The following is a 19,057-nucleotide window of genomic DNA, read 5'->3' on the forward strand; positions in this document are numbered from 1 at the left end:
AGTAATGTACATTAGTGCTCATGATCACACAGTGAAAGGCATGATCATCGAACAGAAAAAGAACAGAAAAGAAGTGTTACAGAAAAAGTAACAGGTGAAATCAACCAAAAAACAATGACCATAATGAAACTCAGGGGGTAGTGGATCAACAACAACAAGTTACATTTACACAGTGCCTTTCACGTCAGGAGGACGTCCTGAGGCGCTGGACAGTCAGGGAGCTGCACCCGAAGTGGTGGTTGGGATCAGGATGGGTGGAGGGCAGGGAGGATGGGGGTAGGAGGGTGACCGAAGGCACGGTCGAAGAGGAGGGTCTTGAGATCGGTCTTGAAGGAGGTGAGGGAGGGGCGAGGCGGGGGGCCTGTGGGATGGAGTTCCAGAGGGTGAGGGCAGTAAAGTGGAGTGACTATGTATTTTGTGGGTGAAACATGGCAGCCAATTGCGCACAGAAATATGTCAGTGAGACAAATGTTAGAGAAATAATTAGACACACTAAATTATATATATATACACAATCCAGAATAATAATCCTTGTATCTGATATTGTGCCTTTCATATCACCGAGACATCTCAAAGCTCACAGAGGGCTTATTGGAAACTGTAGTGATTGTGCATTTGTAGGTAAATGCAGCAGCCAATATCCCGACAGCAATATCCCACCAAAGGCCATCAAACGATTGACCAATTTTGTTTAAAATAATGTGGAGAAATGTTGAGAGACGCAAGTACTGAATCTGCAGAGAATTTGGTGCGTGACTACAAACTAAAAGTGGTCAATTTATGGAAGAAATGTAGTGCCTGGCACAGACATTCAGAAAAGCGTTAGCATCTAAATACAGTAACAACCTTGGGGATCTGAAAGGAGAATTTAGGAGGAAATACTTCATGCAGAGGGTGCTGAGATTGTGGAACTCGCTGCCTGAAGCCATGCTTGATTTTATCTCATTTGTTCTTGAAACAAACAACATTTTCGGCTTCCACTGTCTGTCCCCCACGTTCCCGCCCGATATATATATATTGATGATGTCAAAGTAATAGAAATATTGGAGTGTCATCCCCCAAACTCTTCCTCAGTGAAACTGTGCAGTGCTTAATTGTTTCTTGTGCACAATTAAAATCAAGTTTTAATTTTGTTTCATATTTATTTTGTTTGAGTCCTGTGCCTCTTGATCTGAATTTAAATTTCTGTCTGCAATGACATTCTGCTCTATTAATTTCCACCTCGATCCTCATGTTCCAGTCCCCAAACCACATGCCGTGGAGTCCAAACACTTCCTAGTTATGTATGCCCTGGGCAGATACGTTCTGCGCTGTGTGATTAGTTGTTTAGTGACTCCCCTCCAAGGTTGATACAGCTGATTCTATTAAACTTTAGAGGTTAGATCAGAAACTGTCGGATTAATGTGTTTGAACACAATCCATCCCAACTCAACGTAAAACAAATCCTCAAAGTTTCTCCAAATAAAACGAATGCCAAAATCATTTCAGTGCCAATGTTTAAGCTGCTATTGTGCCTACATGATGCATGTCAAAACTGCTCTAATATGACGGTGATTCATTTATCAACTCATTGAACATGTTTTGAAGCCTTTGGCAAGATCCAACCGTGTGCACTAACTTACTATCTTACAACTGCTATTCCGCCAGTTATATTCCTGCTACGGTAACAAGGGAGCAGACATTCAGATTGTCACTAGATGAGTTAAGGGGGTGGTTGGAAAAATTATTTCACGCAAGTCTCGCGAAAAGTAGTTATCAAGCCAAGTAGCTTTTAAAGGGAACTGGATAAAACGTTTGAAGCAACGATATGAAAGGGAATGGGGAAAGAGCAGGAAATTGGGATTAGAGTGGTTAGGTTGATTGGAGGAAATAACAACAGCAAATGGCCCCAGTGTGTTCTAATCTCTATGTATAACTCTTGTTTCCTACCATTCTCCCCATTTGTGCAATAATTAATGATTAACCTTTTTGATTCTATCAACCACGGAAATCTCCAGGACTTCCAACAAGTGGTTAAACCTTCCTGGGATTACGGTCATCTCCCCCTCCTCCACCTCCCGGTTTGGAGTCAGACTCCACCACTATTAAGTGCTCTGAGACGCTACCCTGAGTGGAGGGCGCTACATAAGTGCAAGTCGCTGTTGTTGTAGTTATACATCACCATTAATCGAGGATCTGAGAGACATGCTTTAGACACAAGCTGCCCTTGTGTTGGCAGAGAGCATTGGCCTTATCTTCTTCCATTTCATCATTGATTTATATTAAAAATGTCTTGAAGTCTCTAAGACATAAGGCGCTATATCAAATTCAAGGATTATTATTATTATTGTTATCAAACTTGGGACAATATCTTACAAGTATATCAACAGATAATAACAATAATACCTTCAAATGCTGTTACTCAGAGGAGCTTTAGGCACTTGTGGATTATTTCCGATTCATCAGTGACACTGAATTCATTCTTTACCCAGTTTGGGGACTCATAATAATAATAATCATTGCATTTGATATAGCGCCATTTCACATCTTCGAGACGTCTCAAAGTGCTTTACAGGATATACTGTAAAGTGAATTGAGTATATTTTGTAGGCGAAAGGCATCAACCAATTGCGCACAGCAGTGTCCCACAAACAGTTGTGGATTAAGTGACCAAATCATTATTTTTTTTTACAGCTTCACATGAATGAACTCTACTCCCTTCAGCTTTTACTGCTAGAGAAATTGGTGAACTCTTCAGTTTCCGTAGTGATGTGAAACTGGCCAATTCTAGTGTAGAATTTACCTTTCATCAGCTGTGTTTTCAAGCTGTGCTCTGTGACTTTCCTCATGAATGGCGAAGGAAGATCTATTTAATATGACAATATGTGAGTCGCCAGGACCTCAGATGCACATGGAACAGAGAAGGGGATTCAACTTTGCTTCAGGTGCGCCAGAGGAGAACTCTGACAAACATCAATGAATGGTGGAGCTTGAGAGTTAGAGACATCCAGTCTCTAACAGTGTTCAGCACCTCATACTCCCAGGGCAGAAACAGTATGGGTCACAGCCACGGTAAAGCTCTCTTCGATCTTTCCAAATGAGTCTGGACAGGTCAGGCAAGCATTTGTGCCTGTGGACCTTCCCTGAATGGAATGTGTCCAGAAAGGTTAATACCGGGGAGGAGTGGGAGAGGAAAGGAATGAATCATGGATTACTGAGCAAAGCCCTCGGGTACTGTTACCACATGACAATATGCCTTTTAGTAGAACCTTGATGTGAACTGTGTACACGTGTACAGCCAAAATTGTTGCAATAGCTTCACGTTGCATCTCTCTTGTTACCTGTCGCCTTTTCCCAGTACGTCTGCTTTTTGTCTAATGATAATAATAATAATCCTTGCATTTGATACAGCGCCTTATCACATCTTCAAGATGTTTCAAGAGCGCTTTACAGGATATACGGTTAAAGTGAATTCGCTGCCTATTTTGTGGGCAAATAGGTGGCAGATGCAGTTTGACGTTGAGCAATATGAAGTGGTTCATTTTCTGATAGAACAGGTTATCACACCAACACAGGCTCAGTGTAGAGAGAGTGTAGACCAGTGAGATGTGCTGAATGGTCTTCTGCTCTGCTGGAAGCTCTATGACTCTGTCTTTCTTATGTCTCGTTATTAAATTGAGTGCTCCGTCTTTCACTTGTTTTGCTTTTTTACAATTCCTCTCGCTGTTCCGTGAAATTACACCATTCTCAGCTGGAAACTCATTCCGTATCCCCCGAGTTAACTTCAGCCCCTACTTTAATTTCATAACTTTTAAAGCCGTCTCTCTCTCTCTACTTGAAATTCACCCTCAAGCATCCAATCTGAACATAATCCCTCAGATGGCCCCAAAAATCAATTTGAATCACATAATTGGCACACAAAAGCGTTATTGAATAAAAAAAAAGAAATTATCGTTAAATATTGCAGATTACCCGAGTCTCCTCGGTGGCTTACCTGTCTTTTCGTTTTTGGGTTTCACACTTTCCTGGCCGGGAAGGCAAGGGCAAGGCCCTTCACATCTCATTGCGATGGATTTACCTGACGAGCAAGCTTGGTAATCCAGTTTACACTGTAATCAGACAAAACCATCTAATGTCAGACCATATAAATAGTTTTTATTTCCCCTGAAACCACGTATTAAATCCAACGCCAAACACACAGTGTTACAGCAAATAGCTACATTGATATACTCCAATGGAGAAGGAGTCAGAATGTGGTGCACAGTATTAAAAAACTAAATCAAATTCCTTCCATTCTATCACTGATTTATATTAAAATGCAGCCTCTTCATTCAGAAGAGACTTTCAGTGATTGATGCTCACCAATAAACTAACAGGGACGTGCCTCTATTTGCATCAAAAGTTCTCTCTCATTGCGAAATAAATTGGGGTCTTAAATCTGATCATGTAAATCTTATTTAATTTATTTAGCTTACACTCGAGAATCCAGTCACACTACATTGTCTTCTCATTGTTAAAGTTACATTGGCCACAAGTTCCAAAAGATGAATTAACTCAAAACAAGAGAATAAAGTGCTCTTCGTGTATCGGGGAGAAGATAGTTATTTAACAAAATACTTTGTAAATGACTGAATTCAGAGCGGTTGATAGTAATTCACAACAACGACAACAAACTACATTTGTATAACGCCTTTCATGTCGGGAGACTGACCCAAGCCGCTGATCAGTTGAATCGATGGTAAGGATGGGCCACCCTTTAAACAGGTAAATATTTCCTCAGTCGCACCAGTACACAAAGCAGTCGGTGAAAATGGTGCAGAAAACAGCAGTCAATTGCATTGGAAGTTCAAATAAGCTGCGAATGGTAGAATTTTCACCAACTTCCAGGAATCGACAGCAAAGTACTGTGAATGAAAATCACAGCAACACCTTGACGTCCACTGTTCCATTGCTTGACTGAAAGCTTTTGCTTGCCTTGCTGATATCTCTCTCCTCTCCTGCGATGTAGTTAGAGAATTCAATGATGATACTAGTTTCTAGACTCGTCTCCCATTCCAGTAGGTTGCAGTAAGGAAGTAAGATTAGTAAGCGAGAGTCAGTTTTTAGTCTCAGTGATTTCGAAACTGTTCCCAAAACAGTTCCAAACTAGGAAGAGTCACAATTTCAATACGCGACCAAATTTGGAAGACGGATGCAATAAAGAAGTAGGGAGTAGAGTACGGTAGCTCATGGTAGAGGAGCCTTTCATATATGACAGACAAGAGACAAAATAGTCAGATCAAACGTCGTTCTGATTCATTGTCTATTAATGTATTTCCAGTAAATTGTCATCCAAAAATATTCTGGATCTGATCCATGCATTCCTCACGAGTTCTTGTCATATCCTCTGAACTCTGTAATAACAATAATCCTCGCATTTGATATAGCGCCTCATTACGTCTTTGAGACGTCTCAAAGCGCTTCACAGAACATACTGTAAAGTGTAGTGACTGTGTGTTTTGTGGACAAAACGCGGCAGCCAATTGCACACAGCAGTGTTTCACAAACAGTCGTGGATTGAGTGACCAAATTATTATTATTTTTGGAGGGATTATTACCCCCGGAAAAGCAATCCACCAACTAGCACCTATAGTAGGACTGAGGAAACGATGGATATAAGAAATGTTTGTACTAATGCGATTCCACTTGTATAACTTAGCCTTAAATAAAACTGGCTCAGCAGCCACTCACTCTGTAACCATTTGGGAAGATTAATATAAGTGGTTGAAAGCCTTGGAATGCTAACTTGATCTCCTGCAACTGTGAAGTGGTCTTTAAGTATTTTAGTGCTGTTTCATGTACCATTAAGGAAAGAGTGTATAGTTTGTCGAAATTACTTGTGACTTAAGTGAAATTAACACTTTGCAATTTACATGTAAAATTGTTTGAGAGCTCAGGAAAAATACATGCAAGTACAGACCGATATTGACGTTCATTTCTTCATGCTTTTCGGTGGTAATAATCCCTTCAAAAAAATAATAGAAATGTGGTCGTTCAATCCACGACTGTTTGTGGGACACTGCTGTGTGCAATTGGCTTTTGATCCCATTCTTCCAGATCCTTCCTCTTTGTGAACTGTCACCATCTTCCTCCCCTCCTCCCCAGATTGGCATCGAGCTCCGGCACTGTCAAGGCTCAAGGCACCTTCTGGCGTGAAGGGCGCTGTGCAAATGCAAGTTGTTGTGTGTTTGGGTGCATGCATGTGCGTGCGTGTGTGTGTATATCCCTATACAGTCAAAGGGCCTTACACATGAATAATGTCCACTGAGACACCAGAGAGTAACTGTTCGAATAAGAGGAGTCCTAGGCTGGAGCAGGGAGGGTGAAAATAATTAGATCCACTAAATTTATATTAAAAAAAGTTTCTTAACTGAGGCTAGCGTCCCTGTCCCTACCACTCTCCGGGTAACGCAATCCATTTAATCAACGCTCTCTGTGTCTGTCCTTCACAACCAGCTCTTTTGGTGGACCCCAATTATTGCTGTCCATTTATTTTCCCTTTCCCATTAAGCGTCTTATAGATCTTTAAGAGGTTCCCTTGGAGATTCTTCCATAAATAATTCATACTTTAAATAACAGGCCTGAAATCAATACGGTATAAAGGGCCTCAATACAACCACCTTCATTTCCCGGGATGCAAATTCAACAGCAGTCACAAAACGAGGACCCAGGAGAATGAATTCATCTCAGCCTGTAACAAGTTTAAATATTAATACTTTAAATAAAGATGCCTAGCATCTGTTTTCGTCGATAGCAAAGCAGGCTGTCAATGCCTGACTACACATCTGCATTCTGATGAGAACTGCGAGGGAAATGCACTTTTAAAACTTTTATCAGCTCAAACAAGACTGGATCAAACGCCACACTTGTCAAGTCGTTCTTCTTTCTGAGATGTGTATCAAAAAGGCATCACAACCCATTTGTGTGATTGTACTAATAATATATCAACTCATTGGCTTGCCAGGGGATACTCTTCTGTGATTATTTTAACGTGCCACGATGTAAACATTCCAACACGCTCACTCGCTGCCACGACGGCGGATTGAAAGCAAAGTGAAATGGCAGAAAATCCACCCGAAAAAAATCGGGTCTTCTCAGCAGTTAAGGTGAATGTTTGTGTGTGTGTGTGTGTGTGATGCGGGGTGGTGGGGGGGGGTCTTATTGGCCATAAATGAACATATTATTTGTTTGTTATAAAAGTGAAAGTGTTGGAAAATTGTATTAATTAATAAAGGGTGATTTTATAATCCAGGTGTTATGTGTCACAGAGACACAAGCTGAAAGAGCCACCTGCTATACTGAATTTTGTTTCTTTTCCGCAAGCTTTCGCTGTTACTGCTTACAGAGATTAAGCCACACTTTCCAGAGAAAGCTGTTATGAAGACAGCATCTCTGCTGGCAAAATACATGGTCACTCCACTGCAGCATATCCTATAAAGTGTTTTGCGATGTCTTATCAACGTGAGAGGTGCGATATCAAATGGAAACATTAACATTACATTAGTATTAACACTACCTGTCCGCAAGTTCCCACAGCCCGCAAATACACACATTAGTTCCTGCTTTTTATCAATGGAGCAACCGACTATGAAAGGAATTCAGCGCATTGCTACTGTTTTATCAAATAAAAGCACTGGGATTTCTCTACAGAGGTAGAGAAGTCATCTGTCTTCAGGAGCAGAGTCAGATGGATGCTTTTCACATTGGTCCAAATGAGAGCACAAGTGAACTTGTGTTATCAGCTAAGCCTGGAAGCTATGCTGATTTTCAGTCTCGTCTGAGTGAATCTCAACACCAATCCACCAGGTACAGCGAACTTCTTTAAATGACTAAAGAGGAATATTCAGAACCAAGCAACAACAACAACAACTTGCACTCTTGACGTGGGACAGTGCCCCAGAGCAACCCAGAGGAATGGGGATGAAAATGGCAAAATCTCGTTCCATGTGGCTACTGGGACGTGGGATCTGTGACGAGTGCAGTCACCTGCGAAATTTATCATCGTTCTAAAAACCTTCGGAGGAATCGTACAACTAGACTCCTCCAACAGGGAGACATTGGATCCAATAAAATTAATCCAAATGCACAGAAGATGCTCTTAGTCTTTCCTTGCTTCCCACAGAGATGGAAGTCTATCTGACCTTTGCCTGTCGTTTATCTGTCTAAATCCGGCTCACTTTCTGTACTTGGTCCGACAGTCAGTCCTTGGTTTCACATGAGATATTTGTTAAATCTCAAGGAGAGCCTCAGGGCTTTGGGCAAAGTATCAATTCATAGAAGACCACAGCACAGACTGGTATGTTTAGAATATCAATGACTATTCAGGTCAAAGGCTGAAGAAGGATTTTAGATCAAGTAAAATCCAATCCACTCTGGGGGAGATTGAACCAGGCACTGCCGGAAAAAAAAGGTTTGTACTAATGGAACATTCTTCCTTCCACGATTCAACCAGCGACATCTCGTAAACCTAGACAGTGACTATACAGTCTAGACTCGACTGGTCTTTGCTACAGTCAAGATCTTTTTGAATCCAGATTCTCACCCAACCTCGGAGCCACTCCCACAAAAGGGGAGGTTTAAGACTAGCCCAGAAATAAAAGATGCCACAAAGCAAATTGGAGCATATGTAATCAAGAGAGAAATTCCACTTGGCTCTAGACCAATGTTGTCCACTATTATTTGATGTAGCGCCTTATCATGTCTTTGAGATGTCTCAAAAGTCTTCACAGAACATATTGTCAAGTGAATTGACTGTGTATCTTAACAAACATCTACAGCCATTCATTGCGAGGCTTTGTAGTCTTTCCGTGCACCACAGTTTGGAATCTGGAAATGGATTTACCGGATACAGCACATCACGCTGCAGCTTCTAGGTTTGTGTCTAGTAGTTGCGAGTGGTACTGTCACTCCTGACGCACACCGTTTGAGCAGTTTTGTCTTACAATTTACAAAACTGGATAACCTTAAGTTTTATGGCAAAATGATCTTAGATGGTAAGAGAAGGTGGAATAACAGACTATTTGATGAGGTACATCAGGACAAAGTATAGGTCAATTCTCTGTGACACGTATCACCTCCTGAAATTATCTATTAAAGTCGGCACTTTAGCATAATAATTACTGGCGAGTATTCACAACAATGTCACTTCCACTTTAATCAAGCTCCAGGAACTCGGAACATTTCGCTCATAATCTTCCCCTGCTGCTAGAATCAGCCACAGAGGCTTGTGTTTTGCTGCGATGCTCAATTTGCTTGTGTACATTAATTAAACATCGTGCATAGTTACATTAATATTAAAGTTATATTAAAATTAGGCCAGGCATTGGAATCCTGAATTTGTGAGCAGTTTCTCATTACTCTGGATTCAAGGGCACCTTGGAACTGTTTGTTTGAATGACTTTTTAGTCTGTTCTTTGATATATTTTGTGATTTTTTCCCACCTTCAATCTAAGTCTGCAGTCGGAATGCACGGAATTGCCCAGACTGAACAGCAAAGGGCGCTATACAAGTGTAATTTGTTGTTGTTGTTGCTCATAGATATCAGGCAACTGGCCCTGTTTGTCTGTTGATGCCCTTCGAGAGCTTTACATTGCTACGCTGCGCCCCAGGCTGGTTCAATCACTCATGCAGAGGAGTGTTCAGGTGTCGGCTTTCAAACCATTTCTGCCTGTGGTTTTTATCTGGTCGACTTTGCCGAGCTTGGGGTCCACGTCAGCATTCTCGATGAAAGGTGGTGGTGGTGGTGGTTGTTGTTGTTGGAAGAACCCCCTCTGAAGCACAACTTCAGAGGAGGTTTGAACACTGGCGGAAAACTGAGGAGCTTGAGAAATTTTAGTTTTGGGGAATTTCAATTTCCCCAATGCAATGCCAACATTGGACAATTCATTATTTTCTGTACCCACAAGACTTGATATTCTGATCATCCTCTGCCCGCTCCCTGCCTGCTCTTTGCTATCGGAAAATCTATCAGCCAAAAGAGCAAAATAAGTTACCTCTGAAATCATCCCTCCTGCCTTTGTTGAGATAAGACTAAGATAAGAGAAGAGAGGAGACGAGACAGGCACATCATGATATTCTCTGGGAATTGAAATGTCATGAAGTGATGGGCGATGACTTTCATCATTTACATCCATCTTATCGATAGAGATGCTTTTCAAACAGACTGAGATGGAGCAAAAGTGGGCAGCATATCTCTCCACATTTGTCTAGACAATGACATCTTCTTTTTCCGTGCGTTTTTATTCATAAGTAAACCCCTGGAAGCTTGCGTACATCTACATTTGTTTATTGCTCTTCTCAAATCAGCTTGAGACATCAACAAGTACAAACCAGACATCATCCCTCACTCTTCGAATGGGATTTGTAGGATTCGCTCGTGACACAAAGCGCGAGTGCTTGAAAGCGTGCGAGTTCGGCACACACTGTTGTTAGTTTTTCTTTTTCTTGGTTTATCCCGTGACCCGTTCATTTATTCCAGTTTATTCCGTTCTCCTCTTTGCTAAAGGCGTCTGGCTCCTTTGCTCCCCTTGGGGTTCAGCTCCACAGACACCCACTCTTTCTCTATGTGTGAGCCACGTCGCAGGCTTTATTTATGTTGGGCCATGACATTGATTGTTGGCAGTTTAATCGATCAAAGAGGCTTCTGCTCTCACTCAATGTCTCCACCACCTTCCTGTAGGTCTCTGGTTAACAATAAGATGCAGGAACCTTTCCACAACCTAGGAACACCATGGATGAGCTCAACTAACTCAACGGGATTTGAACTTGCAACTCGTCTGTACGTCCGTATAGACTGGGTACCTTTACCTACTAGGATATCGGAGGAGCTTAAGATTCTCTTGAAGAATCATCACCGGCTCTGCCACTACAACACTGATCACCGTCTAATTGTTTTGTATGCTCCTCAATATCCAGGGCATGAACAATACTTCTTCAGATTGCAGGAGAAGAACTGGTAAATTGATCACAACTTTTTGAAAGCTCTGCGTCTCATAAACACAGGACACTCGTCTGCCCTGCCCGGGAATCGAAGCCAGGTCCTCTCGATTGCGAGGCGGGTGCACTAAAAACTATCCTACAGGTCTCCACTAAAAGCTCCGCTTATGATTTTAGTGGATGAACAGTAGGCTGACTACATACCCAAAGTGGAGACATTTCTTAAGAAAAAACACACAATTGACATCGTTTCATAATTCTGTAAGGTCTTAATGATCTTGCGAAACACGGGACACTTTGGCTAAAAACCTTCCCGTAATCTTTTCTTTTGTGGACCGACAGCAGTCATTGGTTAAAGAATATATACATTTATGATTGATAACAAAATGTAGAGGTCCACAGGTGCTCAGAATTATATATTCTGGTGCTGAAATATGTTTTATATGAGCTTTGGAGGTTATAACATTCATCACGAATAAAACTACTGAACTTCAATAAACTCCTTTGGGTAAAGTCAAGCAGAAAACTAGCAATGCATTTCACAAGCAAAAGTATCAATAATGCATGAGCTATAAGCATTTATGCTGCCATTAGACACTGAAAAGAACCCAGCGACACACCGTAATGGCATAACCCGCACAACACTGAACGCTTGCAAAAATGTCACAGCAATAAAACCAAACTAATCATCCCAGAAAATAATGTTTGTTGTTAAATTGCGGTATGGATAAGGCATCACACTGCAGCAAAACATTCAGGTTCTGCTCAGCATTGGGATGATTCAAAGTTTGAAGTACTCAAAGCAACTCCAGCGGAGATCTCAACTCACAGATCTTGAGGGGTATTTGAGAGGGTATCAGGAGGGGTGGAGATTCATGTGGAGTAGACACACCAGCATGGACTACTTGGACGATGTAACTCTATGTAAATCTATTGTCTCTTCAGAAAATACCCCTACGTCCTATTCAAGCATCTGTACATTGCTGTAGGATTTTCATTATAAACTTAGACGCGAGAATACCAGAGGAATCAATAATACAAAATCTCACAAGATTATAAAATAATGGTAAAATCAGCCATGGTCTCGTAGAATGGCGGAACAGGCTCCAGGGGCTGAATGGCCTACTCCTGTTCCTATGTGCTTGCCTCCTCAGCTTGTGTTCCCTGTCAGCCATGTGTAATGCTTTCAGACAGCCTCCTGATGTGAAAGACGCAATATAAATGCAAATTGTTGTGTTTTTGCAATTAGAATGTTTCTGTAGTAATATAGGCATTAAATATTTAACAGTGGTTTCCATAATACATAATTGAGGACAATTAAACATATGTCACACTGCTACAGATAATAAATGAACTGTGGAGGAATTCTTAATTCTTACAGATATTCAATAAAATGTAAAAGGCGACAGAAAAGAACCTCTTCAAAGAAAGAAAGACTGGAAGGTTAGCGCTTTTCTCTCTTGAGATGGGACAATTAAAAGGCGATCTGACAGAGGTGCTTGAAGTTACGAATGGATTTGGTAAGATAGACATCAATAGGTTCTTTCCACTTGCCGGTGAGTCAAAAACATAAATGGCGGCATAAATATAAGACAGCTGGTAGCACATCTGAAAGGGAGTTTAGGAGGCAACCAGTTTGCACTTAGCAATGTCCCACAAACAGCCATTATGTCAACGAACAAGTTTATCTACGGGTTTGTTATCTTAGTACTCATTGCAAACGAAGACAAAGAACAAGTCATCTTATTAATAGCGTTCGCACCAACTGTACATGCTGAAGTGCATCTTAAGAACGTAAGAACTTGCTCAGTGAAAGAAGACCAAGATCCATCTAGTTCCACCTTCCACCCTGGCAGTCACTTGACATGTGGTGTCCCAAACTATATACTGCATACATCTTACCTTAGATGAGTATGTATGACCATCGGAACCACAGATAGGGCTGGGGTGGACCACTGTACAAGGCTTGCATTTGGCCAAACTGACTCCTCCAATCCAACGTTTGTGAGGGAGCCCTACCTTTTTCTTACTGACACTGCAAAACAAAGTTATTGTCCATCAAAACAAACCGCAAAATGTGGTGCGTTACATCAGCAACCGCACTCCCAAAGAATGTTACTGTCTTCTGCAGGATTAGGCGATATCACTGTTTCTGGAGCTTGAGCTGTGATGAGATCACACTAAGGCAACTCATTCAATCATGCTGATAATTATCAACTGACATTCTGTTATTTCCTAACAAACTGGAACAATTTGAATCGCACTGAATCTGTTATGAACCGTTGCATTTTTGCCTTCTCCCCAATATCGCCAACAGCATCGTTTTGGGATGCAGGAATCTGGTCGGCGAGATCGTCTCAAAGTCCATCTGTCGGACTTCGTAAGTCACAGATTTATTCACAAAATAAACTACAGATTTGTTCAAAAAATAGAAACCTCTAAAAACGACAGGGAATCAGCCAATTCCAGTGAGTCCGCTAGCTAAAAAGGAATTAGTTAGGCTTCATTTCCACCACATAGCATCTGAAGGTAACTGTTGTTTTATCCAGTTTACTCATTGTGAGGTCTATTAGTATTGTTAAATTGACTTCAATTATAAAGATGGTTTGCCTACAAAAGCAATGTTGAAGGTTAATGCAGTGCAGAGTTTTTTCAAATCCTCTGCAAACAAATGGGCTAATTGCAGTAAATGTGATTTCAAACACAATGAGAATACAAAGCGGTCCAGATTGTAAGGAATCCGAGGCAAACTCAGGGCTGTGAGACCGGGAAATAAATGTTATTTGTTTTATAATGTTACCAGTTACTCTTGTAGTATGACTCTTAACCAGCAGCCCAAAGGTAAGTGTTTATTTAGCAATCTACAGTGTCGATGTCGGAGAAAGAGATAGAGAAAGAGGGCAATTAATGATTGGTACATGTTGCCAGAAAGGGTTTTTGCCCTCACCGGGAATCGAACCCAGATGCTCTCACTTGCTGTAACAAATACGCTACAGGACTCCGCAGTTACTCAGGAAACAGTACTGCTCCCATAAGTTATGGATATTGTGAAATGCCAACACTCTTAGGGGCAATAGACTAAGCAGTTATTCATGGCAACAGCCAATTTCTCTCAACGCACTGCACTGCACTGCATTTCCACCTTAAAGCATTCTGAAAACAATGTCATTATCATTTTCCTCATCAGGAAAAATGCCGTCCTCCTGAACAACAATGGAAACAATTAGCCCCATGGAAGCTGTTTCCGGCAAGGCAGGCGGGTTCTGATAGTCTTCATCAGGGAGCGGAGGTCTCTCCTTGAGCCGTAGCCATGGTAAAAGCTGTGTGCTGCCCAATTAAGCAAAACCTAAAATTCTCAAGTCTAATTAATGTGCAATTTCAAATAATTCCCGGCTGATTACTGCCCAGCAGTGGCTTCAGCACTGATATTTTATGGGGATTATTTCTGCCTTACATTTCCTGCGTTCAAGCATTGTTCCCGATTTGCCTTTAACAGCAGTCCCTTGTTGTTTTTCCCGATTACCTTGAAGGCTAATTAGACCTTACAGAGCTGTCGGTCTGATGAAAGCAATAGCTTCATTAGTCTACGAACAGACAGACCCAGTCAGCGGTACCATGTCAACCAGCAATCCCAGTAGTCGTTTCTGCCCACAAGTACCACACAGCCTCCAGGATGAAATTACAGACATTTATATTTGCCTTTACCACAGGAAGAATTAAACAAGTGTCTACATGATGCTCGCAGGGATAGAAGAAAATGACCACTTTATTGCACTCTTGGTCTCGCTCACTCTAAATTACAAGCACGTGCATTTTGTTCTGACAGAGACTGGAAAGCTATTGTCCCAGTGTTGGCAACAAACACACATAAACGCGCACGCACAACAGGCACACACGCACACACACGCAAACATACGTGCGCACATACACACACATACTCTCAGGCAGACACAGACAGTCACATTTCTTAGCAACTTATCAATATATACACAGATGTCGGTTCAAATGGATTCTCAAGTCTCTGCCAATACTAACTCTGGAAACATTCTTCCATGTTATCTCAGATAATAATAATAATTATTATAATCCTTGCATTGGATATAGCGCCTTATCATGTTGTTGGGACATGTCAAATTGGGGTGGTTTGTTCCATTCCCTGGCTTTCCTGATAGACCGTCTAGAACTCAGTTCACATCAGGACATTTCACTGGTACATCAACAGGTTACAGAGCAGACTGGCCAAACGTTGTAGAATGATATTTTCTGAGGCATGTACCAAGGTCTCTGAAGACACCTTAAACAGATAGGAATTAGGGAGAGCTTTCAGATTGATTAATCTGTACTGAAACTGGTGCCAGTGTGAATAAATCAATCGTGTCAATTGGTTTCATGGAAGCAGAGGTCGATCTCCACTGAATTGTTACCATTGAATCCCTGTACCTCATCCCATTGATGGGCAGTGTCACTGATTATCCCTTCATGCCAACAGTCACTGGCTTTAGAAAGATAGAAACTGTTTAGTAAGGTCGGCAGATCCGTCGGGTGATTCAGGACCGAGGTGGGTAGATTATTATTAGGTCAGGGTATTAAGGGATACGCAGGGCAAGTGCGGGTAATTGGACTTGGGATATAGATCAGCCATGAATGGAGGAACAGGCTCAAGGGGCTGAATGACCTACTCCTGTTCCTATGTTTCTATGTTTCAAAGAAGGCAAAGAAAAAAGACCCATTAAACGCCAGCGTGATAATTGGGATATCTCCTCACAAGGTCACAATATTGTTTGGGGCAACAAAGGGATTTTGCAGCGATTGAGAGGCTACAGAGGAGGGCAACCAAAATGATTGAGGGGGTGGAGGGACTGGACCCTGAGGAGCGATTGGGCAAGTTCACACCGGAGAAGAGAAGGTTCAGGGGCGAAATGATTATGGTTTTTAAGATTCTGAAGGGACGAGATAATGTAGACCCTGATCAGGGCTGAGCTCAACACATCTACATGAAGCACTCAAACAGCAACATCACAAATAATGTTTGGACGTTGTAGATTGAATGCTCCTTCTTTTACCGCTAACTTCTGTTGCATGAAAGGCACTATTCCCAATTCACCCCAAATGAAGCGATTTGAAACATGTTTTTTTTTAATTGCTTTACAGCGCAGTGTGTTGACGGGTGGAAATTCCATTAGAATGTCTTCATTTTGTGCACAGCTCTCACTCTTCAACCTGAAGAAACGGGAAAAGCTCACCAGCGGTAAATGACGCAAATATAAATTAGATGCCAAACATTGGTCGTTTGAAATCAGTTAGTGAAAAAACAACAGAACATAATGAGCATTATTATTATTACAATTATAATGAGCACCACATTAAAACACTGACAGATATTTATGTGCCAGTTATCAGTAGACTAACTCGTTAATACCTCATTAATGGAAGAATGCCCCTTCAGTTCCTTTTCTTTACTGAGAACAAGGTTTTACTACACTGTTCAGGAAACAAGAAGCAAAGGGTTTTGCGTGACTTGCATTACACACCACATAAGTGATTTTTCTTACGTGAATCGACTGTGTATTTTGTATCCGGTTATTCCCAAATCTGCTCTTCGAAAGAGCATTTTTTTTATTCCTGCGGAGAGAATAGTAATTGGAATCACATCCACAAAATGTGAAGTGGAATCCAGAGTTGAAAGAGCGGAGGAGTCAGCAAGGAAAGTCAGCAAGGAGCGGATGGATTGGAAAGCGAGGATGAGGAACTTGAAATTGTTTGGCTGGGAGTCAGCAGAGCCTGGCAGGCGAGGAACAAGATGATGGGCGTGCAGAGCTTACAGACCATAACAAACTCCCTCTTTATTTCAGACGTCACCCGTCTGTCTCAGAAATAAACGGGATAGATTTCCTGAAATATCTAGAACGTATTCTAAGCATTGTTAACGTTATTTCCTCCTGGAAATTCTTGGACAGGGCTGAAATATTTTTAAAAAAAACAGACCTAAAAGCTATATTATTAAGGCAATCTGTTTTAAGTCATGAGCTTTGCTGTAAAGAGTTCTTACCTGTGCATTAGCTGCTTGCGACTGACACAAAGAGCTGTTTGGTAATCGTGGGTGACACACACCTTGCGCGGACTGCATTTCACCCTCAGACATAGCTCTTTAGTAGGATCCAGATCTAATAAAGAAAAAAGAAATAAATACGCTTAATTTAATCATTAACATGTTTGACAGTGAAGACCAAATTCAGAGATCGCTTCCACATTCAAGGTTTCGTTTTCCCCACATTATACACTATACCGGGTCTCAGGTGGTTTCTCAGCTCAGAGTCAGGAGGTTGTGAGTTCAAACTCTACGTCAGGAGTTTGAGCTGATAGTCTAGGCTGATATCTCAGTGTCGTGCTGGGGTAATGCTGCCGTTCTTAAGGTGAGATGTTAAACCAAGTTCCCGAGCCGGGGGGAGGGTGGGGGAAGAGAGGGAGGAGGTGACCGTAATCATGGTCGAAGAGGAAGGAGAGGGGGGCTAAGGCCGAGGGATTGGGGGGAGAGAGTCCCAAAGCTTCGGGGCGCAGTGGCTGAAGGCGCAGCCGCTGATGGTGGAGCGGAGGGGGACGAGGCCAAGAAGGTGGTCGGAGCCGGTCGAGCGGAGGCAGCGGAGAGCGGAGTGGCGAAGGGAGCGGGTCCGAAAGGCAGGGAGGTGCCAGAGAGTGAAGGGATTTACAGACGAGGGATAGGATCTTGAAATCAATCCGCTTTGTGACAGAAAGCACTTTAAAGACAACCAAGCTACAACACCGAAGACGTCACACTCCTGCAAGCCTCAAACATCACACTGCGTATTAAACATCCATCAGTTCAAATAAAAATGCGATGGGCATCAATCAATCACCTCCTATTTATCCCGGCGGACCGACCGACACATTGTCTCGGGGAATTGATAATTGCGGTCTTGCACTGGAGAAAAATAATCGCGCGGGAGAGAAAAACAAGAATCTTATTTCAAATTCTTAATTTCCGAGTTCAGAAACACCGGAGGAGGAGGAAGAAAAAAGCAAAAGGCCATGTTGGCAGCTGGGAATGAATTTTGCCAGAGTGGACAAAGTGGGCAAAGTGGGCAACGGGGTTCTTCTGCAGAATGTTATTTAAAGTGTTCAAAAGGAAAACTGCTTTGCAAACACGGAACTCATTTGCGTCGTGGATTCACACGCTCGGGAATAGATGAGGAATTGCAAGTGCGGAATATTTTGATCAGAAATCAATCTCACTGTTCTGTGGATTCGATAAGAGAAATTATTCAGCCTTGACTCCCCAGTATCGCAGATCGAGATGAACAAATGGCAGACTGCATTTTCATACCACAGGATTCGTTTAATCTGAATCCTAATCCTTAATAAAGAGGCAACAGACTGCTGGCTACCTCATTATTCAAAAGGTTTCAATGTGCGTGCTCATTATAACTAAACACAGGTCGAAATAAATTCACTTTGATACAAGGCAACAGTAGAGTTGTCTCTAATTACTTTCTGACCTGTCTGACATTTTATTGCTTAAATTGCGCAGACAGAATATAATTCTCTGGAGATGTTCGATCTCTTAAACTCCGGGTCGCTAGTTTATACCTTGGACGGGAGTCACTTAGTTCATTTTAAAATGGCTCGTGCCATCTCCCGTCTCTGTGTGAGCTGTGAAGCGTTTGCTGAACAGTTTGTTCTGTGATGCAGGAGTCAGGCGGGTTAAGCAAAGGTCTGTATTCAAAACAGACTAATGCCCCCCCATCAATCAAAGGCCCCAAATTCACTCTAGTCCTACTTAGGGTGTGACTGTAATGTGTCTTAAACATTAACGGCGCAAAGACATGTGCAACATTTCTTAAACTGAGTCCTATTTTAGAAGCTGTTTTCCCACAGTTCTTAACAAGAAACCAGTTTCCGAATGAACACTGAATTCACAATTCTGCCCCATCTTCTATTTGCAGTGCTCCGAGACGCTATCCTGCAATAAGGGCTGTATATAAATGCAAGTTTAAGCCAAAGTGGTCTTCCGGGGTAAACTAGGCAGAATTTTTGGCCTATAGTCATCATCTTACAAAATCTAAATTAGAACCAGTTAAAGTAGAGT

The 19,057-nt window shown here is 41.9% G+C and overlaps 1 protein-coding gene across 3 annotated transcripts in view; it reads right to left on the bottom strand.

Annotated features, from left to right (window-relative positions):
• The window catches only part of LOC103183716 (SPARC (osteonectin), cwcv and kazal like domains proteoglycan 1), a 139,479-nt gene that overhangs the window by 21,968 nt on the left and 98,454 nt on the right, over positions 1–19,057 (bottom strand). For all 3 annotated transcript variants that reach the window (XM_007901346.2, XM_007901345.2, XM_007901344.2), the window contains 3 exons: positions 17,003–17,117; positions 12,856–12,988; positions 3,974–4,088 (listed from right to left, as the gene is read on the bottom strand). In XM_007901346.2, the coding sequence (XP_007899537.2) occupies positions 3,974–4,088; positions 12,856–12,988; positions 17,003–17,117 (363 nt within the window). The remainder of the gene's footprint in view (positions 1–3,973; positions 4,089–12,855; positions 12,989–17,002; positions 17,118–19,057) is intronic.

The sequence above is a fragment of the Callorhinchus milii genome, unplaced genomic scaffold (assembly GCF_018977255.1).
Source record: "Callorhinchus milii isolate IMCB2004 unplaced genomic scaffold, IMCB_Cmil_1.0 Scaffold13, whole genome shotgun sequence".
NCBI classification, from domain to species: domain Eukaryota; kingdom Metazoa; phylum Chordata; class Chondrichthyes; order Chimaeriformes; family Callorhinchidae; genus Callorhinchus; species Callorhinchus milii.